Genomic DNA, 26452 nt, shown 5'->3' with positions numbered 1-26452 from the left:
CACTGAGTTGGTTTATGGAGTGATATCTAGTGGGTTTTGTAGTTTCACCTGTCTTCCTCCTGTTCTGACATCAACAGGTTTAACAGGTGTTAACTCCTTGTAAGCTTGTGTACTTTAGTACTTAGTGTCAGAGGAAATTTCCAAACTAAGTTTTGGACCACTGTGATCCCCTGGTTCTGGGCAGTCAAACTACCAACCTGCTGCATCAGAACCTTTAAAGCATCTTCAAATGGTAAGATATCCTTCATTATGCTAACATCAATTTGTTACAGTGTTCTGTTTCTGATATATAACTAAATTAAAGAGTATGATATAATTGTTCATTCTCTTCAATTGTCTTTCCTCCCTATCACTCTTAAAAGTATCAACTCCTCGGTAGGGTACAGTTTCACAGGAACCGGTAGCCCTCCTGATGTCCAAGTAGCCACTATTCATCAGTGAGCCTTGACAATGAGTGTTGTCAGCTTGTATCACTCAGCAGACATCGCAATCAAATGTAAGTCCTATCACCAACATCCACACACATTTACAAGAGTTGCAGGGCAATGATTGGGAGGTGTAACATTGACTAGTTTCCCCCTGTGTAACCCAGGCTGCTGAAACTAATCGTACTGTCCAGGTTGCAGAGGGGAAGAAGAAACAGGTTCCTGTTCCTTACTGACTCCCACAGCTACCTCAACTACACTTCTCCACTATGGACGTCCAATCTCTCTACACCTCCATCCCCCACCAGGACGGTTTGAGGGCTCTCCGCCTCTTCCTTGAGCAGAGGCCCAACCAGTCCCCATCCACCACCACCCTCCTCCGCCTGGCTGAACTTGTTCTCACATTGAACAACTTCTCCTTCAACTCCACTCACTTCCTTCAAGTAAAAGGTAGGGTACCCGCATGGGCCCTAGTTATGCCTGTCCTTTTCTGGGATATGTCGAACATTTCTTGTTCCTGTCCTACTCAGGCCCCCTCCCCCAACTCTTTTTCTGGTACACTGATGACTCTATCGGTGCTGTTTCCTGCTCCTGCCCCGAACTGGAAAACTTTATCAACTTTGCTTCTAATTTCCACCCATCTCTCACCTTTACATGGTCCATCTCCGACACTTCCCTCCCCTTCCTTGACTTCTCTGTCTCCATCTCTGGGGATAGGCTGTCTACTAATATTCATAATAAGCCCACCGACTCCCACAGCTACCTCGACTACACTTCTTCACATCCTGCCTCCTATAAGGTCTCCATTCCATTCTCCGTCTCCGACGCATCTGCTCTGATGACGCTACCTTCCATGACAGCACTTCTGATAGTCTTCCTTTTTCCTCAACCGAGGATTCTCCCCCCACCACCACCACCCCCCCCCCCCCCCAACCCCACTACTGTGGTTGACAGGGCCCTCAAATGTGTCCAGCCCATTTCCCGCACCTTCCACCCCATCAGCCTCCATATCCAAAGGATCATCCTCTGCCATTTCCGCCACCTCCAACGTGATGTCACTACCAAACGCATCTTCCCCTCCCTTCCCTTGTCAGCATTCCGAAGGGATCGTTTCCTCCACGACACTCTGGTCCACTCCTCCATTGCCCCCACCGCGTCATCCCCTTCCCAAGGCACCTTCTCCTGCAATCGCAGCAGGTGCAATACCTGCCCATTTACTACCTCCTCTCCTCACTATCCAAGGCCCCAAACACTCCTTTCAGGTGAAGCAGTGATTTACTTGTACTTCTTTCAATGTAGTATGCTGTATTCACTGCTCACAATGTGGTCTCCTCTACATTGGGGAGATCAAACGCAGACTGGGTGACCACTTTGCGGAACACCTCCGCTCAATCCGAAAGCCTGACCCCGAGCTTCCGGTTGCTGGCCATTTCAACACTCCCCCCTGCTCTCATGCTCACATCTCTGTCCTGGGATTGCTGCAGTGTTCCAGTGAACATCAACGCAAGTTCAAGGAACAGCATCTCATTTACCGATTAGGCACGCCAGACTGAACATTGAGTTTAATCATTTCAGAGCATGACGGGCCCCCCATTTTACTTTTATTTTTAGTTATTTTTTCTTTTTTTTCTTTTGTTTCTACTGTGCCTGTCCACTTTTTTTTTCATGTTTGTGCTTGTGGCTGCTCAGTTTTCAGTCCATTCACACCCTATCTGTGCCAATCCTTTGTCTTTCAGCAGACCATTAACATATTGTTTGCCTTTGCTCCATGAGCTTCTGGTTAGCTATTCTGTGATCTTGTCCTATCAACACCTCTTTTGTTATCTCTTGCCCCACCCCTGCTTTACCTGCTTAAAATCTTTTACATTTCTTATATCTGCCAGTTCTGAAGAAGGGTCACTGACCTGAAATGTTAACTCTGCTTCTCTCTCCACAGATGCTGCCAGACCTGCTGAGTATTACCAGTGTTTCTTGTTTTATTCCTGTTCCTTCCTAATGTTCTGAGTGAGAAATCCTGAGGATCACAAAGATGATCACAGTGGCGCAGTGGTTAGCACCGCAGCCTCACAGCTCCAGCGACCCGGGTTCAATTCTGGGTACTGCCTGTGTGGAGTTTGCAAGTTCTCCCTGTGTCTGCGTGGGTTTTCCTCCGGGTGCTCCGGTTTCCTCCCACATGCCAAAGACTTGCAGGTTGATAGGTTAATTGGCCATTATAAATTGCCCCTAGTATAGGTAGGTGGTAGGGAAATAGAGGGACAGGTGGGGATGTGGTAGGAATATGGGATTAGTGTAGGATTAGTATAAATGGGTGGTTGATGGTCGGCACAGACTCGGTGGGCCGAAGGGCCTGTTTCAGTGCTCTATCTCTATATAAAAAAAATGAGTAGAGTCATAGAGAGATACAGCACTGAAACAGACCCTTCGGCCCACCGAGTCTGTGCCATTAATCCCATTTCCCTCAATTCTCCTACCACCTACCTACCTACATTAGGGGCAATTTACAATGGCCAATTTACCTATCAACCTGCAAGTCTTTGGCATGTAGGAGGAAACCAGAGCACCTGGAGGAGACCGACATGGTCACAGGGAGAACTTGCAAACTCCACGCAGGCAGTACCCAGAACCGAACCTGGGTCACTGGAGCTGTGAGGCTGCAGTGCTAACCACTGCGCCACTCCCATGACTGATTGTATTTGATGCATCTATCTGATCATTTCACCCTCCTGGCACAGCATCCAACTGTCTCTTTGCCTCCAATACCCAGAAAACCATTTCAGGAAATCTGTGTGAAAAACAGTTTCTTGACATCATTCCTGAATTTGCCTTTTGCTAATTTGTAACTATGTCTTATTGTTCTATATTCATGGTTTCACATGAAATCATGCACCAGATTTTTTTTTTTTTGTTTCATTTGGTACTGTCACATGTCATGTCGAAGCTTAAAACTCTTTGACATTTCCTTAGAACTTAGTGCGGTACAAATGGCATATGACTATCAGGTCTTGTATTTCCAATGTACTTTGGTGAGCAAATCTGAAAGTTGTATCGTGCAGTCTGACTTACAGCACCATATTCAAGGAAAAACAGGTTTGAGCTGGGATTACTGTGTAAACCCTCCGAACAATCAGGATTGCCAATTATTGAAAAGCTTTTTTTAAAGAAAATTTGCTATTTCTCTGAAATGTTTCTCCACTGTTGTCCATTTCATCCACCAGAATAATATTCTCCCCTCCTTTCAGCAGACACAGCATCTCAGCTAATGCTTCCCTTCTTGTGCTGATATGGTCACCTCTACTGGACCCAAGGGTTCCATCTTTGGCCCCTTTCTCTTCATCATTACCTCAACAACATCATCCAAAAACATGGGCTCAACTTTCAAGTACCTTCAGAAGAGATATTAAGTAAAGTCAGTGTCTATCTGTCCTATTGGTTCAAAGGGACACTAAAGACCCCTAATAGCACTGTTCAAAACAGAGCAGGGACTTTTTAGTTTAGTTTAGCAATACAGCACTGAAACAGGCCCTTCGGCCCACTGCGTCTGTGCTGACCATCAACCACTCATTTATATACTAATCCTACACTAATTCCATATTCCTACCACATCCCCACCTGTCCTTATATTTCCCTACCACCTACCTATACTAGGGACAATTTATAATGGCCAATTTACCTATTAACCCGCATGTCTTTGGGAAGTGGGAGGAAACCGGAGCACCCGGAGGGGACCCACGCAGACACAGGGAGAACTTGCAAACTCCACACAGACAGTACCCAGAGTTGAACCCAGGTTGCTGGAGCTGTGAGGCTGCGGTGCTAACCACTGCGCCACTGTCCTGGCCAATAGTCTGCCCTCAACTACCACCACCAAAAACAGATTAACTTGTCATTCATCTTACTATTGTAGGATTTAACTGTGCAAAAATTCTCGTGGACATTCACCTCTGCCTTCACCCCCAATCGCTGGAACTCCCACCTTCACCAAGTCTCCCCCTGATCTCAAAGCCCAGTGCTTTCATCTGCTGCTAATACCTCTCTTCACTTTGCTCCCTGTTACTGTCTTCCCCAACGCTTTATAAATCTCCTTGAGATATCTCTGGAAGGGAGGAGAATTCTTCTGCTGTCTATGGCATTTACACTCACATCACTCCCTTCCCCCACACAGTTTGTGCTCTTTGAAGTAAGCCGGGTCGGGAGGGGTTAAAACTTCTTCAGGCACTTCCGAGGTTACAATTTGATATGTTTATGCGAATGAAGCACGTCTTAGAAATTGAGTAAATGTAGGTGTGCAACAACCGAGTGATTAGCAGCAAAGTTCTCAGTCTATGTGAAGACATCAGTCGGTGGGGAGAAAAGGCATTAAGAGCGTGTTATTCCCTTCCTGTTTCATTGAAATCTTCGTGATTAAGATGCCTTTAGGAGTTGGTAAGTTTCATTATCTTAAATGATTTCCGCGCGTTGCTTTTCGGGGCGAGGTTGTTACAGAAACGAGTCTCAGAAGGCGAAACGAGTTGGTAGTTTGTCATAAATCATTTCAACAAAGCGGGGAAACAATTATTATCAGCAGTTATCTCTTGCCCAACCCCCACCTCACTTGTTTATAATCTGTGACTTTTCTAATATTTGTCAGTTCCGAAGAAGGGTCACTGACCCGAAACGTTAACTCTGCTTCTCATTCCACAGATGCTGCCAGACCTGCTGAGTGAATCCAGCATTTCTTGTTTTTGTTTCAGATTTCCAGCATCCGCAGTATTTTGCTTTTATTAAACAATTATTATTGCTATTTACAGGCGATTATATGCTCAAAGTAGGCAGAGCCAGCGCTGAAGGGTCGGTTTCTAATCGCTTTAATCTGTTAATTTTATTTATGTAAACATTCATTAAGGTAACAGGGCAGTAGGGACTGTTGGTTTGCTGAGATTCTCATTAACTCTAATCTGGGAAGCAACCGCATTTTAACATCGACTTGCTCTGCCAGAAACCAGGTTGAAAATGAAACCGTGTGGAAGATATCAGAGCTACATGTGGAAGAATGAGGGAGATGTGTTGAGAAAAATTGGGCATCTCCCCGTTATTTGTGATCGATAATATGGATTAGAGCCCAGCTTTAAGTGATGCTCCTGTGCCCAAGGTGAATGTGATGGCAGACTTCTTCAGCTGGTCAAATCTTGGCCCGTCATTTGAATCCCTGAATTTTTTTCTCACTTCATTCGCAGGGTGTGGGCATCGCTGGCAACACCAGCATTTATTTGCCCATCCCTAATTGCCCTTGATACATCTGAGTGGCTAGCTAGGCCATTTCGGAGGGCTTTTAAGACTCAACCACATTGCTGCGGGTCTGGAGACACATGTAGGCCAGACCAGGTAAGGATGGCAGATTTCCTTCCCCGAAGGACATGAGTGAACCAGATGTGTTTTTTTTTCTGACACTCTGGTAGTTTCATGGTCACCATTACTGATGCTAGCTTTTTATTCCAGATTTATTTAATTAGTTGAATTTCAATTCCCCAGCTGCCATGGTGGGATTTGAACTGGTGTCTCCAGATTATTAGTCCAGGCCTCTGGATTACTGGAATAAAAGCAGAAATGGCTGAAAATACACAGCAGGTCAGGCAGCATCTGTGGCGAGAGAGTCAGTTAACATTTCAGGTCCATGATCTTTCGTCAGGTTACTAATCCAGTAACATAATCATGATACCGTACCTGTGCTCGCCCTGCCAAATTTCTGACCACTTCATTATTTTGTTGGCTATGGATTAATGCACAGCCCAGTGTGTGCTCTTGATACATACTGACCAGGCTAGATGCTCTGTTTGTGTTGGGTTGGGAGCAGGACCATTACAATTGGCTCAAGTGATCAAGGGCGAAGGAGGGAGGTTTATTCATGAAAATCAGCCATGGTTTGTACTCCTGACCATTTTCCGGTGCCTCTTGTTGGAAGCTGCATGCATGTGAACATTGGGCTCACTGTGATGCTCCCCATGACTGAATAGCCCACCGTTACTGACTGGCTGGGCCTTTCTTTGAAGAATGAACATTATGGAAAGCTACTGGAGGTTAGTTGGCGCAAACGGAAATGTACCAGGAAAAGAAACAGGCCTTAAAAAACCAAAGGAATTTGCTTTGATGGTAAACTGCTCATGTGTCTTTAAAGTACGGATATCTATCAGCTCTTATCATCCATTATATAAACAGTATTTTCCATGTAATAGCATATTTGTATAACTCATCACCCTGACCAGACTTGACACCGTTACAAATTAGTCACCTCTTGTATTATTATTATTATTATTGGTAGCCATCAAATATCATCTATTTTGCCCACACAAGACTGCTGAAAAAAGACTTGCATTTATATAACACCTTTCATGCCCATGGATGTCCCAAAGCACTTTACAGCCAATGAAGTTCTTTTGAAGTGTAGTCACTGTTGTAATGTAGGAAACAGTGCAGCCAATTTGCACACAGCAAACTCCCACATATAACGTGATAATGACCAGATAATCTTTTTTTGTGATGTTGATTAAGGGATAAATATTGGCCAGGTCACTGCAGATACCCCTCTTCTTTGAAATAGTGCCATGGGATCTTTTACATCTACCCAAGAGGGCAGACAGGGCCTTGGTTTAACATCTCATCCATAAGATGGCGTCTCTGACAGTGTAGCACTCCCTCAGTGCTGCATTGGAGTGTCAGCTTAGAATTTTGTGCTCAGGTCCTGGATTGGGACTTGAACCTACAATGTCCAGAGGTAAAAGTGTTACCAACTGAGCCACAGCTAACACCCTGTATACAATATAAACAAGAAATGCTGGAACCACTCAGCAGGTCTGGCAACATCTGTGGAAAGAGAAGCAGAGTTAACGTTTCGGGTCAGTGACCCTTCTTCGGAAGAAGGGTCACTGACCCGAAACGTTAACTCTGCTTCTCTTTCCACAGATGCTGCCAGACCTGCTGAGTGGTTTCAGAATTTCTTGTTTTTATTTCAGATTTCCAGCATCTGCAGTATTTTGCTTTTATTACCCTGTATACAATAACTGATACTGTACATCCATTATGTTTTTTACATGGTTATTTAAGCCTGTTCTTGGTATCTGCTGCAGACACCCAGCAAACTATCAACAAGGGAACTTAGCAGCTATAAAAATAGCTCCTTTATTACTCGTAATCCATTTGTCAATTGATTTTTTAAAATAGAAAATGGTGATGTAAACATCAGGCCTTGAATAAGCAGAACAATCTCTTGTTTTCTTCCACCGTCTCCAGTCCTTCCTCTCCTCTTCCAATTTTCTAACTTTCTCAGTGTTCAATATCACTCTCATTATTAATCCTCTTTGAATTTTCTGCCTTGAATGTGCCATTTGGATACAGTGTGACCTGCTTTAATTTTATGCAAATATCATCTCAGTCAAGCTCGTCCAGGCTATTTATATGCAAATGTCTACAGGGAATAGCTTTAGACTTTCTTTGCCTGTTCACGTTGCATGCTTGAAGTATTTTAACAAATAAAGTGCATTTTGGTTTTAGATTAGAGATACAGCACTGAAACAGGCCCTTCGGCCCACCGAGTCTGTGCCGAACATCAACCACCCATTTACACTAATCCCACATTCCCACCAAACATCCCCACCTGTCCCTATATTTCCCTACCACCTACCTACACTAGTGACAATTTATAATGGCCAATTTACCTATCAACCTGCAAGTCTTTTGGCTTGTGGGAGGAAACCGGAGCACCCGGAGGAAACCCACGCAGACACAGGGAGAACTTGCAAACTCCACACAGGCAGTACCTGGAATCGAATCCGGGTCCCTGGAGCTGTGAGGCTGCGGTGCTAACCACTGTGCCACTGTGCCGCCCGTTGTGGCTAGTTAACATTTTAAACCAAAAGTATGGAATTCTAATGTAACCTGTTGAGACATTGTATGGAATATAATTCATTGAAATAAATATAATTCTTTTATAGTTTTATATTATATATTTTTCCCCTTGGCTTTCAACTAGTTTTTGAAAGGACCAGGTTAATGCTCCATGCTCCTCCCTCGGCCATTGTCAATCCTGGTCTTTTCCACACTGCCGCGAGGTAAAGTTATTCCAATCTAGTTCTTCTTTCCTGCCTTAGCCCCATCGTCTTGTGCCCCGCCTGTCTCAGCTTCCTTCTCCAATTGGAGGGGGTGGGGCAGGGCAGGGTGGGGAAGGGGTTCTCTGCCTTTCTGATACTGGTTTACTGGCTGTTCTGTTTTCTGTCTCCTATTGAAGAAGATGAATTTTGCACTCTCTATCCTCCTGCACTCTAGAATTCTCTCCCAATGTGACTTTACCTTTTTTTCTTCTCTTGCTGCCTTCAAAGGTCTTCTAAGGCCCTTTCTTTGTGATTATTCCTTTAGATAACCCCCCCTCCCCCCCCCCCGCCCCATCTAACCCTTTCTCCTTGGAGTCCACCCTTTTGGAGTCATATTCGTTCACTTGAGTAACACTATAGATACACAAACAGTCATTGCTGCTGCAGAGAGGTGTTTGTGCTCTGCTTACAGCTACAAGGCTGAGATTGGGAGTCTGGTAGAATGTGATATTGCCCCTGTATCCACTACTTTGTGAAACTACCCATTCGGTGCCACCCATTAAGCTGGGTGTTTATTTGCGGCCTTAAAGCAATTATTTGCCGTGTGAGTTATTGTCTTATAAAATATTTCTAGTCATAGGATTTTCCAGTAATAGACTGCAGCTTTTTATTTCTCAATAGGTTCCCAGTAATAATCTCATGACCATTCTACTGTGAATATTAATGCCCTTTAATTGCTATCTGTTCTGACAGTTGCTGGCTGAAAACTGAACACTGTTTAAAGTGAGAAACCAGAGTGTAACTTTAAATCTGCTGTGTTATATTGTGTACTGTAAACTGCATGAGTTTCACTCTTGTGCTTTATAAGATTGCCTGACCTTATCAATTTGATCAATTACTCATGACTCCCACTCACTCAGTTGCTATCTGTATACAAGAGCAAATTCCCTTGGAATATGTTGTGAAAGAAACCAAAGCTCAGGTCCTAACAAACGCAATCCAACGCACCTTTCTGACTTATATTATAAAATCAGTAATGACCTTTGTGGTATAAAGTGAAAGATGTCAAATAAAGTGAATCACCGCTGTTAGTGAAGTTAAATAACTTTTTTTTTAAAAAGGAGTTTTTTTTTGAAAAAAACCTCGTGATAAGTAAGGTGAGTACTACTAAAGTCTTTTTTTAAAATTCAGTGTAGCTTATTAAGGACTTTAGATTGGAGTGGGTAGAACAAGGCCCCTAGTGTAATTAGTATTTTTTAATTAAGGGAGTAACTAATTAATCTAAGGGTAAGTCATGGCAGGAGAGCTCAGCCCCATGATATGCTCCTCCTGTGCTATGTGAGAAATCAGGGAGGCTTCCAGTCTCCCTGGTGACCATGTGTGCAGGAAGTGTATCCATCTGCACCTACTGACTACCCGCATTATGGAGCTGGAGCTGCGGGTGGATTCACTGTGGAGCATCCACAATGTTGAGGACATGGTGGATATCACGTTTAGTGAGGTGGTCACACCGCAGGTAATTGCTGCACAGGCAGAAAAGAGATGGGTGACCACCAGACGGAGTAGTAGGCGCAGGCAGGTAGTGCAGAAGTCCCCTGTGGGCATCCCCCTCTCAAACAGATATACCGCTTTGGATACTGTTGGGGGGGATGACCTCCCAGGGGAAAGCAGCAACAGCCAGACCCGTGGCACCACGGAGGGCTCTGCTGCACTGCAGGGGAGGAAAAGGGATGGAAGAGCTATAGTGGAAGGGGATTCTATCTAAGGGGTGCAGATAGGCGTTTTTGTGGCCGCAAACAAGACTCCAGGATGGTATGTTGCCTCCTTGGTGCTAGGGTCAAGGATGTCTCGGAGTGGCTGCAGGACATTCTGAAAGGGGAGGGTGAGCAGCCAGAGGTTGTGGTCCATATTGGTACTAATGTCATAGGCAGGAAGAGAGATGAGGTCCTGCAAAGTGAATATAGGGAGTTAGGCAGAAGGTTAAAAAGCAGGACCTCTAGAGTTGTAATCTCAGGATTACTCCCTGTGCCACGTGCTAGTGAGGGTAGGAATAGGAGGATAAGGCAAATGAATGCGTGGCTGAAGAGCTGGTGTAGGCGGGAGGGCTTCAGCTACTTGGATCATTGGGATCTCTTCTGGTGCAGAAGTGACCTGTACAAGAGGGACGGGTTGCAGCTGAACTGGAAGGGGACCAATATCCTTGTGGGGAGGTTTGCTAGTACTACTCGGGAGGGTTTAAACTAGGCTTGCAAGGGGGTGGGACCCAAAGTAGTAGTCTCTCCGATGAGATAGTTGAGGCAAATGTAGAGGTTAAAACAAGCAAGTCCAGTAGGCAGGCCGGGCAGGGGCAGGACAGGGAGCGTGGACGGTCTGGTCGGCTAAACTGCATTTACTTTAATGTAAGAAGCCTTGCAGGTAAGGCAGATGAACTCAGAGCATGGATCGGTACCTGGGATTGTGATATTATAGCTATTACGGAAACGTGGTGGAGGGATGGGCAGGTCTGGCAGCTCAATGTTCCGGGGTACCGATCCTTCCGGCGTGACAGAGCTGGAGGTAAGAGAGGAGGGGGAGTTACACTATTGATTAGGAAGGACATCACGGCAGTACTTAGAGAGGATATCCCGGGGGAATGTCCAGTGAGGCCATATGGGTGGAACTTAGAAATAAGAAAGGGGTGATCACTTTGATGGGATTATACTACAGGCCCCTCAATAGTCAGAGGGAATTGGAGGAGTATATTAGTAGGGAAATCACAGATAGGTGTAGGAATTATAGGGTTGTAATAGTAGGTGATTTTAACTTCCCTAATATTGACTGGGACTGCCTTAGTGCTAAGGGATCAGATGGGGAAGAATTTGTTAAGTGTGTCCAGGATAGTTTTCTGAAGCAGTATGTGGATGGCCCTACTAGAGAAGGGGCTACACTCGACCTCCTCTTAGGAAATGTGGCTGGGCAGGTGGTTGATGTGTCAGTGGGGGAGCACTTTGGGACCAGTGACCATAACTCTATTAGCTTCAAGATAGTTATGGAAAAGGATAGGACTGGTCCTCAGGTTGAAGTCCTAAATTGGGGGAAGGCTAATTTCGATGGCAACAGACAGGAACTCTCAAAAGTTGAATGGGAGAGGCTGTTTACAGGTAAAGGGACATCTGGCAAGTGGGAGGCTTTTAAAAGTGAGATAGGAAGAGTTCAGGGCTGGCATGTTCCTGTTAAATGGAAGGGCAAGGCTGGCAAGTTTAGGGAACCTTGGTTGATGAGGGATATTGAGGGTCTGGTCAGGACAAAGAAGGAGGCATATGTCAGGTATAGGCAGCTGGGATCAAGCGAGGCCCTCGAGGAGTATAGGGAATGTAGGACTACACTTAAGAAGGAAATTAGGAGGGCGAAAAGGGGCCATGAGATTTCCCTAGCAGATAAGATAAAGGAGAATCCTAAAAGATTCTATAAATATATTAAGAGTAAAAGGATAGCTAGGGAGAGAGTAGGTCCCCTTAAGGATCAGTGTGGTAACCTATATGCAGAGCCACGGGAAACGGGCGAGGTCTTAAATGAATACTTCTCGTCTGTATTTACCGTGGAGAAGGTCATGGAAGCTAGTGAGTTCAAGGGAGGGAACAGCGATATCCTGGAGCATATCAACATTACAAAGGAGGAGGTGTTGGAGGTTTTGAAGTGCATTAAGGTGGATAAATCCCCAGGGCCTGACCAGGTGTATCCTCGGATGCTATGGGAAGCAAGGGAGGAGATTGTTGGGGCATTGGCAGAGATTTTTGTATCATCGTTAGCCACGGGTGAAGAACCGGAAGACTGGAGGATAGCTAATGTGCCTTTATTTAAGAAGGGCAGCAGGGATAAGCCAGGGAACTACAGGCCGATGAGCCTTACATCAGTGGTGGGAAAGTTATTGGAAGGGATTCTGAGAGACAGGATCTATATGGCATTTGGAAAGGGAAGGTCTGATTAGGGATAGTCAGCATGGCTTTGAGCGTGGGAAATCATGTCTCACGAATTTGATTGCGTCTTTTGAGGAGGTGACCAAGAGGATTGACAAGGGCAGGGCGATGGACGTTGTCTACATGGACTTTAGCAAGGCCTTTGACAAGGTCCCGCATGGTAAGTTGATCCAGAATGTTTGAACACATGGGATCCAGGGTGAGCTAGCCAATTGGATACAAAATTGGCTTGGTGATAGGAGGCAGAGGGTGGTAGTGGAGGGTTGTTTTTCAGATTGGAGGCCGGTGGTCAGTGGTGTGCCACAGGGATCGGTGCTGGGCCCTCTGTTGCTTGTCATATATATTAATGACTTGGATGTGAATGTAGGGGGCATGATTAGTAAGTTTGCAGATGACACCAAAATTGGTGGTATAGTGGACAGTGAAGAAGGTTGTCTAAGGTTACAACAGGATATAGATCAACTGGGAAAGTGGGCAAGGGAGTGGCAAATGGAATTTAACGCAGACAAGTGTGAAGTGGTGCATTTTGGGAAGTTAAACCAGGGCAAGACATATACAGTGAATGGCAGGGCCCTGGGGAGTGTTGTTGAGCAGAGAGACCTTGGGGTGCAAGTACATAGTTTCCTGAAAGTTGCAACACAGATAGACAGGGTGGTGAAGAAGGCATATGACATGCTTGCCTTCATCGGCCGAGGCAGTGAGTACAAGAGTTGGGACGTCATGTTACAGTTGTACATAATGTTGGTTAGGCCGCATTTGGAGTACTATGTGCAGTTCTGGTTGCCGCACTACAGGAAAGATGTGATTAAGCTAGAGAGGGTGCAGAAAAGATTCACAAGGATGTTGCCTAGTTTGGAGGGCTTGAGTTATAAAGAGAGATTGGATAGGCTGGGTCTGTTTTCCCTGGAGCGAAGGAGGCTGAGAGGGGACATGATAGAGGTATATAAAATTATGAGAGGCATAGATAGGGTAGATAGCCAGAGTCTGTTTCCCATGGTAGGGGTGACTAAAACTAGAGGGCATAGATTTAAAGTGAGAGGGAGGAGGTTTAAAGGGGATCAAAGGGGTAACTTTTTCACACAAAGAATAGTGGGTATCTGGAATGAGCTGCCTGAGGAGGTGGTGGAGTGAGGAACAGTAGCGACATTTAAGAGGCATCTGGACAGGTACTTGAATGAGCAAGGCACAGAGGGAAATGGAATTAATGCAGGCAGGTGGGATTAGTATAGATAGGCATTATGGTTGGCATGGACGTGGTGGGCCGAAGGGCCTGTTTCTATGCTGTACAACTCTGTTTCTCTGGTGTCTCTTGAAGCAGTTGGATATTTGAGAGACACAATCCCGACATGACTGATGGCAGCTTCAGATTTTTCCTAGTTATTGAGACCAATAGGATTGAACTCTGCCATCATCTTGCCTCTAAAAGTATTGTTTCTTAGAACGGGGACAGCGTGACTGGGACGTGATCAATGAAGAGTGGCGTGGATTTGGCAAAAATGAGTTCAGCCACTAGAAAAGAAGCATCACAATAGGTAAAGGAGGATCTTGAAAAGAAGAATTCTTTTTGGCTCTAGTATTTGTTAGCGTTGCTAACACATTCCTGTACAGGCCTGCTTTAGGCAGCAGTCCAATGCAAGATTTGAGATAATGCACTTTAATCTTGAGTTTTCCTCTCACGATTTAGGAAGCCATTTAAACTCCTCTATTAGGTGACAGACTTTATGATCCAATGTTCTTCCCATTTGGAAATTGAGAATTTGACATAATTCATGTACAGAACAAGGAGTCTGTGTCAATATGGACCTTGGTGGGTTCTGTGTTGGCCATGTCTTTTCCACTTTACTGCAAATTGTGACTCACAGTACAAGCCCATGGGTGATGAAAGCTCTTCAGTGCTTTCCCCATTATTCAAATGTGACGGTCATTGGGATATTCAAACAGGGGGCTACCACCAGTTGATTCATCTCAGAGCATTAATTGAACCAGGTATTTTGAGGTCTGTATGAGTTAGTATGTATGAGCTGCATGGAAGATGGCAGGATCCCCAAGGATACGTTGTACAGCGAGCTCGTCATTGGTATCAGACCCACCAGCCGTCCATGTCTCCGCTTTAAAGACGTCTGCAAACGCGACATGAAGTCCTGTGACATTGGTCACAAGTCGTGGGAGTCAGTTGCCAGTGATCACCAGAGCTGGCGGACAGCCATAAAGGCGGGGCTAAAGAGTGGCGAGTCGAAGAGACTTTGCAGTTGGCAGGAAAAAAGACAGAAGTGCAAGGGGAGAGTCAACTGTGTAACAGCCCCGACAACCAATTTTATCTGCAGCGCCTGTGGAAGAGTCTGTCACTCTAGGATTGGCCTTTATAGCCACTCCAGGCGCTGCTCCACAAACCACTGACCGCCTCCAGGCGCTTACCCATTGTCTCCCGAGACAAGGAGGCCAGAGAGAGAAGTATGAGTTAGTATTACATTGGGTGATCCAGCAATTGAGGAGCAGTTGGATCACACCTTTGCTTTGTAAGAAGTCTCAAGATGCTTTGAAAGTAATTGGATCATTAGCCACTTCTGGGGGATCAGTTTTATTTGTGCACTATTTTTAATGTACTGGTTAACATTTTCCATCAAGTTCCTATGTGTTCTATTCTACTACAGTCATTACCTATGGGTTAAGCACCTTACTAATGTGCTAAAAATAGCACACACAAGAAGGTTAATCTCCTTTCATGTTCTAAACCTATGCAGTAGCTGAATATCGCGTGTGCTGGTGAAAGTTGTCTGAGTGTATTGCTTACTGTGCAGTACTCGAGTGCAGTTTATTGGTCTGAATCAAAAGATTAAATCTAGCAATTCATGTGGAACTTGAAACCTGTTGCATTACGGGAGAATGGTTGGTCACAGGTGTTTAATATCTAGCTGTGTTTGAAAAATGTTTGTAATTTTAAAAAATGTTCAAGTGGAGACATCTATTAATCACCAAACATCGTTTATCCCATGGATAACATGGCAGATTATTAGACCCAAGGTAAAACGATCAGAAAGCACATTTACTGAGCTAATTGGGAAAGCTGTACAGTAATGTTATTGTGTTTAATTGATGTTAGATCTATTGAAATGACACCACACAAGCTATTTATAACCTCAATCGTTCGTGCAAGCAATTGAAACTCATTTTCCTTGAAGCATACTAAAGCTTCTAATTTTCTCTTGAAACTTAACTCTTTAACACCCTCGCAGGTCCTTGTGATTCACATATTATTGTGACTGTGAAGATAGCTGCTCCCAGAATGTTGCCACTGTTGCCTTTGGCCAGCTGACAGCAGTGAGGAGTACATTTTGGATCGACATCGAGGTGCATTGTCTCTACCCGCTGTGCAGTGTGCCTTAGAATTACATAGAATATATGGCACAGAAACAGGCCATTTGGCCCAACTAGTCCGTACTGGTGTCTGTGTTTCACTCGAGACTCCTCCCATCTTTCCTCATCCAACCCTATCAGCATAACCTCTATTCCCTTCTCCCTGATGAGCTTACCTGGCCTCCACTTAAATGTATCTATACTATTCACCTCAATCACTCCATGTGGTCGCAAATTCCACATTCTCACCACTCTCTGGGTAAAGAAGTTTCTTCTGAATTCCCTATTGGATTTCTTGGTGACCATCATAGATCGGTGGCCTCTAGTGATGCTCTTTCCCACAAGTGGAAATTCTGTGTCTATCATAATTTTGAAGACCTCCATTAGGTCACCCTTCAGCCTTCAAGAGAAAAGAGACCCAGCCTTGTTATTCTTTCCTGATAGGTAGAACCTCGCAGTTTTGGCATCATCCTGGATCTAGATTCATGTGAAGTGGGAGCCGGATCTACGTTCCCCTCACTTTGTGGTGCTGCGTTTCTTCATCCAGTGCCCAGCATCACTGTGTCCCTTTGTATAAATGAATTATAAGCTAATCTAATGCTTATTATTCTGTAAGAACTACATACTCTCCTGAAGACCATAATTGTAAGAATCAGCTGATCATAGTATCTCCTGTTATAAAAGGATGTTTCCAAGCTGGGCCTGTATTAAACCATCTGCAGCAACAACATTCAGCCCTAAATTGTCATTAAGAACAGGCTTCAACTCGAGTTCATTACATTTTATTTTAAATGTACATTACCCACTGCATAATTTGTAGATTGATTTCTCTTCATTTTCTGACACACCGTGACTTGTATCTCACGAAGTATCTTGAAGAATGCATTCCGGCCCCACATTGCTTTCCATGCCCCTCTCAGCTGCCTAGCAGCAGTGCAAAAAATGGTCCTCTGATTTTATTTGTCCTCCCAGCCTCCCTCAGGTGAAGTCTGGTACCTTTGTACAGCTGCCGAAAAGTCAGGGGCTCATCATAAGAGGAAATCCCTTCTCTGTGGTGTCACCTACCTGCTACATCACCACGCCACAACAACATGCATTCATTAAAGGCATTAAATAATGTTTCTAACATAAGAGCAGGATGAGGCCATTCAGCCCTTCAAGTCTGCTAGCCATTCAATTAGATCATGGCTGATCTGTACCTCAACTCCATTTACTTGCCTTAACTCCATATTCCTTGATACCCTTACCCAACACTTAACAACTTGCTTTAAATAGTGTCTTCAGTGTAAAACTATGTCCCAAAGAACTTCACAAATGGAAGTAGACAACTGTAATAAGACAGGGCAAAGCTATCTGCCGAACTTCAGACTGACAAGGTCAGTATGCAGAGGACACCAGGCTCAATATGTGAGATAAGTCTATTAAGCGTTCTCAGCCTGCCCATAGAGGATATGCACTAAAACCTTGGCCTTGCAACTCTCTGGATAAGGAATACTTTTATTCTTTTAGATAGTCCCACGCGATCGAGGATACTTTTACTACTATATGCCTCACAATAGTTGTGAGAATCCTTGCCATCTGAACCAGTTTGTGTTCGGTCAATTTGTGCCTGAAGTACCTCACTAAGATTGCTTGGTCGTGCACACGAGTTGATTTCCTGTTGTAAAAGGATGTTCATTTCAGGAATCACAAAAGATTAAACGAAAGAAATACTTTAATTTAATCCCCTGAGCTATGCATGTGCTGGCACAGTCATTTGTCATGTAATTTACACTTTTGTGTCTTTCGGGCATTGCATCACCATGCCGTTCGGTTTTGGTATCAGAAACATTAGGGAGTTCCCAGGTCAGTGCTGGCAGCTGTTTTCAGCCAGGGGAACGGTGATGGTCCAGTACGTTCGGCCTCAGGACAGAGAACTGAGGACCCCTGGGCCAAGGAAGGGCAAAAAAAAGCAGCTCTCCTGTTCTGACAAAAGGTCATTGACCTGAAACATTTGGCTGAATCTTCCCGTGGGTGTTGGGAACCCGATGTTGAAAATATTTCCGGGTCCCAACCCTGCACCTTTCCGCAGCTTGCCCACCAGCTTAATGTCACGGGAGGCGGTCAATTAGGAGGTGGCAGTCGGATGCGGGAGGCCAGTTGGAGGGGCCAAAGGGAGCGCTGGCTGGCAACCCCACTGGGACAGAGGAGCGCTGCTCAGGCAGAGGGAGAGCAGGAGGGTGCCACAAGATGGAGGTGTTCATGAAAGGCACCAAATGGCATACGAGAAACGAAGGCCCAGGATTGCCAGGTGCATCAGTCTGGAGGGGGAGTGACTTCACATGAATGTATTGACCGTGGAAGTACCACAAATAGTCTTTCTAATCCATTATGCTGGCAGGTGCAGCGCTATGATGGCACTTTGACCTCCAGCCAAGTGTTTCTGGCTCCAGACACAATATGGAGGTGGGGGGTGCCGGGGGGGGGGGTGGAACCTCTATTCCCAGCAGCCCAACCTCCAAACCCACCTCCACGGGGCCAGGAAAATTCCCCCTGTTAACTCTGCTTCTCTCTCCACAGATGTTGCCAGACCTGCTGAGTATTTCCGGTATTTTCTGTTTTTTTTCCCCAGATTTCCGGCATCTGCAGTGTTTGGCTTCTGTAGCAGCCCTCATGCACTTGATGGCCAGTTAACGATGGCAAGGGGCAGTGGTAGATATGGCTCCCTGGTCAAAGAACCTGCCACTTATGGGCCAATCTCCCCACCCATGAAAGGGCTACTTGTGGGAGGTACTGAAGGGCTGCCACTATAGGAACATAGAAGCAGGAGTAGACCATTCAGCCCGTCGTACCTGCTGCTCCATTCAATTAGATCACGGCCAATCATCTACCTCAATGCCACTTAACCGCCCTATCCCCATACCGCTTGATGTTGTTAATATCTGAATATCTGTCCATTTCTGTCTTGAACATACTCAATGACTGAGCTTCCACAGCTTTCTGGGGTAGAGAATTCCAAAGATTCACCACCCTCTGAGTGAAGACATTCCACCTCATCTCAGTCTTAAACCACACCTTTGAATCATTGACCGGGGAGGAGTGGGGGAGAAAGTATCTGCTTCATGCAACTTAATCTCTTAATTGTAGTTTGATAACTTTGAGGGGGGATTCCAGCGCTATGGGAACTCTAATGGAACAGCGAGGAGTTGGGGTAAACTGGGTGATTGGTAAAAAGACAATAATAAAGTGATACTAATTGTCCAGCAAGTAATATTAATTGGAATAAGATACTGTACTCCAGGCTAAGAAAAGATTAAGCCAAAAATGATATCCTGTAGATGGCTCGAATATCAACACTAAGCAGAGTCTGTATATATTTACATTGGTTTATAATCCACTGTTGATATAAAGCCTATTGAGTTAAACCTCATGATAAATCATATCATGGATGTTAAGGAGTAAGGTTAGCTAAAGGCAGTGTAAAAAAATATTTTTATATGTTGCTGGTAAAAGTATATTAGTAAAGCTGTACTGGCACACAAAATCTAAAACCAGATCCTAGATCTGGACAGCATATCGAGGCAGGACAGATATAATTTTACCTGGTGCTGATGGCAGGTCACTTTACTGAGGATTGAGGACTTAATAGGAAAGGTGCCCAGTGACACTCAGCTAATGAGGAATTAAATTCCTTCATTCCATAATACATCCGCTGTCCGAGCTGATCTGAATCACCTCTTTAACCTTCCTCATGAGCCTACATTTGATGTGATTCAGAATCCTTATATCAATGATTAATGCCATCTTATATAACCTTACTCTGTTCACTGATCACTCAGCTACTCATCATAGGTGGCTTTATGCAGATGGGGACTTTGGGATTCTTCGCTCAATCTTCGGAAGAATTTATCACTCAGGACTACTTCTACTACTCTACTCCTGTAAACTAGGACAAGGGTTAGAGACTGATTTCTTCAACAGCACCTCCCAAGCCCACGACTTCCGCCACCAAGAAGGACAAGGGCATTAGGTGCATGGGAACACCACCACCTCCAAGCTCCCCTCCAAGTCGTACACCGTCCTGACTTATATAATCCCTGTTGCTTCATTATCGCTGGGTCAAAATCCTGGCGTTCCCTCCATACATACACCACATGGACTGCAGTGGTTCAAGAACGCGGCTCACCACCACCTTCTTAAGGGCAGTTAGGGGTGGACAATAAATGCTGGCCTTTATCCACCCATATCCCATGAGTGAAAAAAAACTAATCTTGTGTCGCCTTGATTCTACTTTCCAAAACAGGAACAGTTTATAAGCTTAAAAAGAACAAATTCACTTTGCCCAAATATTCTTAATTTCCGCTAATGTTAAAAATATTCTAGATTTAAGTCATATATATATATATAATATAATATATATATACATCTATGTATATATATGTATGTATATATCAGCATTCGCCAGAGCTGGCGGGCAGCCATAAAGACAGGGCTAAATTGTGGCGAGTCGAAGAGACTTAGTAGTTGGCAGGAAAAAAGACAGAGGCGCAAGGGGAGAGCCAACTGTGCAACAGCCCCAACAAACAAATTTCTCTGCAGCACCTGTGGAAGAGCCTGTCACTCCAGAATTGGCCTTTATAGCCACTCCAGGCGCTGCTTCACAAACCACTGACCACCTCCAGGCGCGTATCCATTGTCTCTCGAGATAAGGAGGCCCAAAAGAATATATCATGCAATAACTTGCATTTACATTACATCTTTAACACAGAAAATATCCAAAGGTTGTTTACAGAAGGCAGAAAGAAATATACAAAGTAAGAATGAATGGTCAGATTTGCTGGGAGAGTTAGAAATGTTCGAAAGATTCATGGAAATGATGGGTTTTGAACAGGTTTCTAAAGATTCAGTGCAAATTGGAGAATAAAGTGATTTAGAATGAAAATCTTAGACAGTAGAACTGAGATGGCCATTGGCTCCATCATTAATGGTGGGGCGAAAGTGGGGGTGCGGGGCTGGCGCTGGAGGGAGAGTTGCACTTGTCAGAGTCGAAGGACTGAAGGGTGCAGGAGGACATACAAGCCTGGAAGAGGTTGCAGGTATAAGAGTGGGGGTGAAATTGTGCAGAGATTAGAAGATCAGGTTGGGCGATTTTCACGTTAATTCATTGAAGAACAGAGACAATACAGATGAGTGAGGATGGGAATGATGAGTGAGTGGGACTTGACGCAGGACAGGATGCTTAATTTCGAACAAGTTCACATTTATGGAAGGTAGAGGATGAAAGCCAGCTTTAGGTTAAAACGCTGCCACATTTGCCTCCATAACAATAGTCACTGCACTTTAAGTCATTACATGTTAAATATTTGGAGGGGTTTCTGAACTGAACTGCGTGGCCATAATATGCGATGTACACCTGACTATTTTATTGAAGAAATTTGCGGTCTGCTCCTATTAGTAGTTATGCAGTACTGCAGTGCTATCTGGAGTGGTGTATAAGCACAAGTTATTCTGAATAAACTGTTGTGCTTTGTGGTAATATCTGCAGCCTTCAGCATGCTTTAAATATTAGCTTAAATTTTACTGTGCGGATTGATGGGGGTCAGTGCACAGCATCCTGGGTAGCCAAGAACATCTGCGATAAAGCTCTGCCAAAACTGGCCAAGTTGAACACCTGTGTGTATATAGAAAACCGGTGTTCTGACAATACATTTTTCATTGTAGCTTAGACTTAAAATTATTATTACTTGAATGGTAAAAAGTTGCAGCATGCTGCTATGCAGAGGGACCTAGGTGTCCTTGTGCATGAATCGCAGAAGGTTGGTCTGCAGGTACAGCAAGTAATTAGGAAGGCAAATGGAATTTTGTCCTTCATTGCTAAAGGGATTGAGTTTAAAAGCAGAGAGGTTATGTTGCAGTTGTATAAGGTACTAGTGAGGCCGCACCTGGAGTACTGTGTGCAGTTTTGGTCTCCTTACTTGAGAAAGGATATACTGGCACTGGAGAGGGTGCAGAGGAGGTTCACTAGGTTGATTCCAGAGTTGAGGGGGTTGGCTTATGAGGAGAGACTGAGTAGATTGGGATTATATTCATTGGAGTTCAGAAGAATGAGGGGGGATCTTATAGAAACATATAAAATCATGAAGGGAATAGATAAGATACAAGTAGAGAGGATGTTTCCACTGGCAGGTGAAGCTAGGACAAGAGGGCATAGCCTCAAGATTAGAGGGAGCAGATTTAGGACTGAATTAAGAAGGAACTTCTTCACCCAGAGGGTTGTTAATCTATGGAATTCCTTGCCCAGTGAAGTAGTTGACGCTTCTTCAGTAAACATTTTTAAAGCTAAGGTAGATATCTTTTTGAATAATAAAGGAATTAAGGGATACGGTGAGAGCGCGGGTAAGTGGATCTGACTCCACGAAAAGATCAGCCATGATCTTATTGAATGGCGGAGCAGGCTCGAGAGGCCGGACGGCCTACTCCTGCTCCTAGTTCTTATGATCTTATGATTATAAAAAGCACATTTTGATAATATGATGAGGAGACTATGGACCATTAATGCAATAGCTGATGTGCACTTAACTGCAGTACTGGCTCCCCATATTATTGGATGCAGAGGCCAAGGCCTGCTGTACATCCTGTGCGTTCTTGCGAGATCAAAGCACTTTGAACTCATTGTGTGTTAAATATTTTGGGGTGTTTCTGAGAGCCGTGATAAGGCACAGTTTAAATCCAAGTCTTTCTTTGGTGGTAAGGCATCCCTAACAGCTCTTAACCATATTCCCACCGAACAGCAAAAGCAGTGGCGTTGATTAACTCCGTCAAACTGGACGGACCACCCAGCATTGGCCTCGGCAATGGAAATGACAACTGCAAACCCAGCCCTGTCGACCCTGCAAAGTCCTCCTTACTAACATCTGGGGGCTTGTGCCAATGTTGGGAGAGCTGTCCCACAGACTAGTCAAGCAACAGCCTGACATAGTCATACTCATGGAATCATACCTTACAGACAATGTCCCAGACACTGCTATCACCATCCTTGGGTATGTCCTGTTAAAGCGTGACTACCCGACCCATACTCGACCAGACCCGACGACAAGTGTCAGGTTGTCACTAGTATAGGTAGGTGGTAGGGAAATATAAGGACAGGTGGGGATGTTTGGTAGGAATATGGGATTAGTGTAGGATTAGTATAAATGGGTGGTTGATGTTCGGCACAGACTCGGTGGGCCGAAGGGCCTGTTTCAGTGCTGTATCTCTAATCAGGTTCGAGTCAGGTTGGGCTTGTCTTCCCGGTCCAGCATTCGGGCTCAGGTTGGGTCGGGTCGGGCTAGACGTGGACAGTGCTGCCTTGCTCTGGGAAGTAATCTTCAAATGAACATTCAGGACATCAAGGCGGGAAACGTGCAGTCCGGACTCCGCACTCTGCAGTAAAGCCTGGCTACCCGACCAAACCCGACTACATGTGTTGGGTTCGGGTCGGGCATTTAAAAAAATTAAAGGATTCGGGCCCGGGTCGGCTTCGGGTTGGCTGTTGTCGGGTCGGGCCTGGATTGGGTTTTAACTTTATACCCGAGCCAGGCTTTGTGTCCTGTCCCACCGGCAGGACAGACCCACCAGATGTGGTGGCACAGTGGTATACAGTCGGGAGGGAGTTGCCCTGGAAGTCCTCAACATTGACTCCAAACCCCATGATGTCTTATGGCATCAGGTCAAACATGGGCAAGGAAACCTCCTGCTGATTACCACCCACCGATCCCCCTCGGTTGATGAATCAGTGTTTTTCCATCTTGAACACCACTTGGAGAAGCACTGAGGGCGGCAAGAGCACAAAATGTACTCTGGGTGGGGGACTTCGATGTCCATCACCAAGAGTGGCTCGGTAGCACCACTACTGACTGAGCTGGCTGAGTCCTAAAGGACATATCGGATAGACTGGGTCTGCGGCAGGTGGTGAGGGAACCAACAAGAGGGAGAAACCTACTTGACCTCGTCCTCACCAATCTACCTGTCGCAGATGCATCTGTCCATGACAGTATTGGCAGGAGTAACCACTGCATAGTCCTTGTGGAGACAAAGTCCCATCTTCACACTGAGGTTACCCACCATCGTGTTGTGTGGCACTACCATTGTGCTAAATGGTATAGATTTCAAACAGATCTCGCAACACAAAACTGGGCATCCATGTGGTGCGGTGGACCATCAGCAGCAGCAGAATTGTATTCAACCACAATCTGTAACCTCAAGGCCCGGCATATCCCCCACACTACCATTACCACGTCAAGCCAGTGGACCAACCCTGGTTCAATGAAGAGTACAGGAGGGCATGCCAGAAGCAGCACCAGACATACCTCAAAATAAGGTGTCAGCTTGGTAAAGCTACAACACAGAACTACTTGCATGCCAAACAGCAGAAGCAACATGCGATAGACAGAGAGCTAAGCGATCCCATAACCAACAGATCAGATCTAAGCTCTGCAGTCCTGCCATATCCAGTTGTGAATGGTGGTGGACAATTAAACAACTAACAGGAGGAGGAGGATCCACAAATATCCCCATCCTCACAATGGGGAAACACAGCACATCAGTGCAAAAGACAAGGCTGAAGCATTTGCATCCATCTTCAGCCAGAAGTGCCAAATTGATGATACATCTCGGTCTCCTGACGTCCCCAGCATCACAGATGCCAGTCTTCAGCCAATCCGATTTACTCCACCTGATATCAAGAAACAGCTGAAGGCACTGGTTACTGCAAAGGCTATAGTTCCTGACAATATTCCGGCAATAGTACTGAAGCCTTGTGCTCCAGAACTAGCTGCGCCCCTGACCAAGCTGTTCCAGTACAGCTACAACACTGGCATCTACCCAGCAATGTGGAAATTTGCCCAGGTATGTCCTGCACATGAAAAGCAGGACAAATCCAACCCGGCCAGTTACTGCCCCATCAGTCTACTCTCGATCATCAGCAAAGTGATGGAACTGGTTGTCGACAATGCTATCAAGCGGCACTTGCTCAGCAATAAGCTGCTCAGTGACACTCAGTTTGGATTCCGTCACGGCCATTCAGCTCCTGACCTCATTACAGCCTTGGTCCAAACATGGACAAAAGAGCTGAACTCCAGAGGTGAGGTGAGAGTGACTGCCCTTGACATCAAGGCAGCATTTGACCGCGTATGGGATCAAGGAGCCCTAGCAAAACTGGAGTCAATGGAAATCAGGGGGAAAACTCTCCAGTGGTTGGAGTCATACCTGGCACAAAGGAAAATGTTTGTGGTTGTTGGAGGTCAATCATCTCAGTCCCAGGACATCACTGCAGGGGTTCCTCAGGGTTGTGTCCTAGGCCCAACCATCTTCAGCTGCTTCATCAATGACCTTCCCTCTATCATATGGTCAGAAGTGGGGATGTTTGCTGAGGATTGCACAATGTTCAGCACCATTCGTGACGCCTCAGATACTGATGCAGCCCATGTCCATATGCAGCAAACCTGGACAATATCCAGGCTTGGACTGATAAGTGGCAAGTAACATTCGTGTCACACAAGTGCCAGGCAATGACCATCTCCAAGAAGAGAGAATCTAACCCTCTCCCCTTGACATTCAATGACATTACCATCGTTGAATTCCACACTATTAGCATCCTGTGGGTCACTATTGACCAGAAACTGAACTGGATCAGCCACATAAATGCTGTGGCTACAAGAGCAGGTCAGAGGCTGGGAATTCTGCGGTGAGTCACTCACTTCCTGTCTTCCCAGTGCCTGTCCACCAACTACAAGGCACAAGTCAGGAGTGTGATGGAATACTCTCCACTTGCCTGGATGGGTGCAGTTCCAACAACACTCAAGAAGTTCGACACCATCCAGGACAAAGCAGCCCGCTTGATTGGCACCCCATCCACAAACATTCAGTCCCTCCACCAGTGATGCACAGTGGCAGCAGTGTGTACCATCTACAAGATGCACTGCAGCAATGCACCAAGGCTCCTTAGACAGCACCTTCCAAACCCATGACCTCTACCAACTAGAAGGACAAGGGCAGCAAATGCATGGGAACACCACCACCTGCAAGTTCCCCTCCAAGTCACACACCATCCTGACTTGGAACTTTATCGCCGTTTCTTCACTGTCGCTGGGTCAAAATCCTGGAACTCCTTTCCTCACAGCACTGTGGGTGTACCTACCCCAAATGGACTGCAGCGGTTCAAGAAGGCGGCTCACCACCACCTCAAGGGCAATTAGGGATGGGCAATAAATGCTGGCCTAGCCAGCGACGCCCACATCCTACGAATGAAGAAAAAAATGCATCTTCTGATGATTTGTTGGTTCCAGTATTACTGAGCTGGCATGAGGAGTTGTGTGTGAAATGATCTTGTCAGGGTGAGGAATTGGACCTGTTGAATAGCCTTTAATTTTGCTTCATTACATTATAGCATCAGGAATTAGGAAGAGAGAAGATTCTGTCAGGCGATTTAAACACAATGGTCAACCTTCCATGTGTGTATAAGGAGCTTGCTTGATGGACTGCATTCTGTCTTTTTAATTCATTCTTAGGTTATGGGCATCACTGGCAAGGACAGTAATCATTGCCCATCCCTACTTGCCCTTGAGAAAGTGGTGGTGAGTTGCCTTCTTTGACCCCCCCATTGAAGGAGTGTGATGGTGGTGGGCCAAAAATTGTGGGG

At 45.3% G+C, this 26452-nt stretch overlaps 1 protein-coding gene across 1 annotated transcript in view; it reads left to right on the top strand.

Annotated features, from left to right (window-relative positions):
• Positions 1-4634: 4634 nt before the first annotated feature.
• Positions 4635-26452, top strand: part of pfkfb3 (6-phosphofructo-2-kinase/fructose-2,6-biphosphatase 3) — a 109124-nt gene continuing 87306 nt past the window's right edge. The window contains exon 1 of the mRNA XM_068059530.1: positions 4635-4847. Within this exon, the coding sequence (XP_067915631.1) occupies positions 4832-4847 (16 nt within the window). The 5' untranslated portion in view covers positions 4635-4831. The remainder of the gene's footprint in view (positions 4848-26452) is intronic.

Source organism: Heterodontus francisci, chromosome 27, assembly GCF_036365525.1.
Source record: "Heterodontus francisci isolate sHetFra1 chromosome 27, sHetFra1.hap1, whole genome shotgun sequence".
NCBI classification, from domain to species: domain Eukaryota; kingdom Metazoa; phylum Chordata; class Chondrichthyes; order Heterodontiformes; family Heterodontidae; genus Heterodontus; species Heterodontus francisci.
Note: the sequence above shows the minus strand (reverse complement) of the source record. Positions and strands in the feature narration are given on the sequence as shown.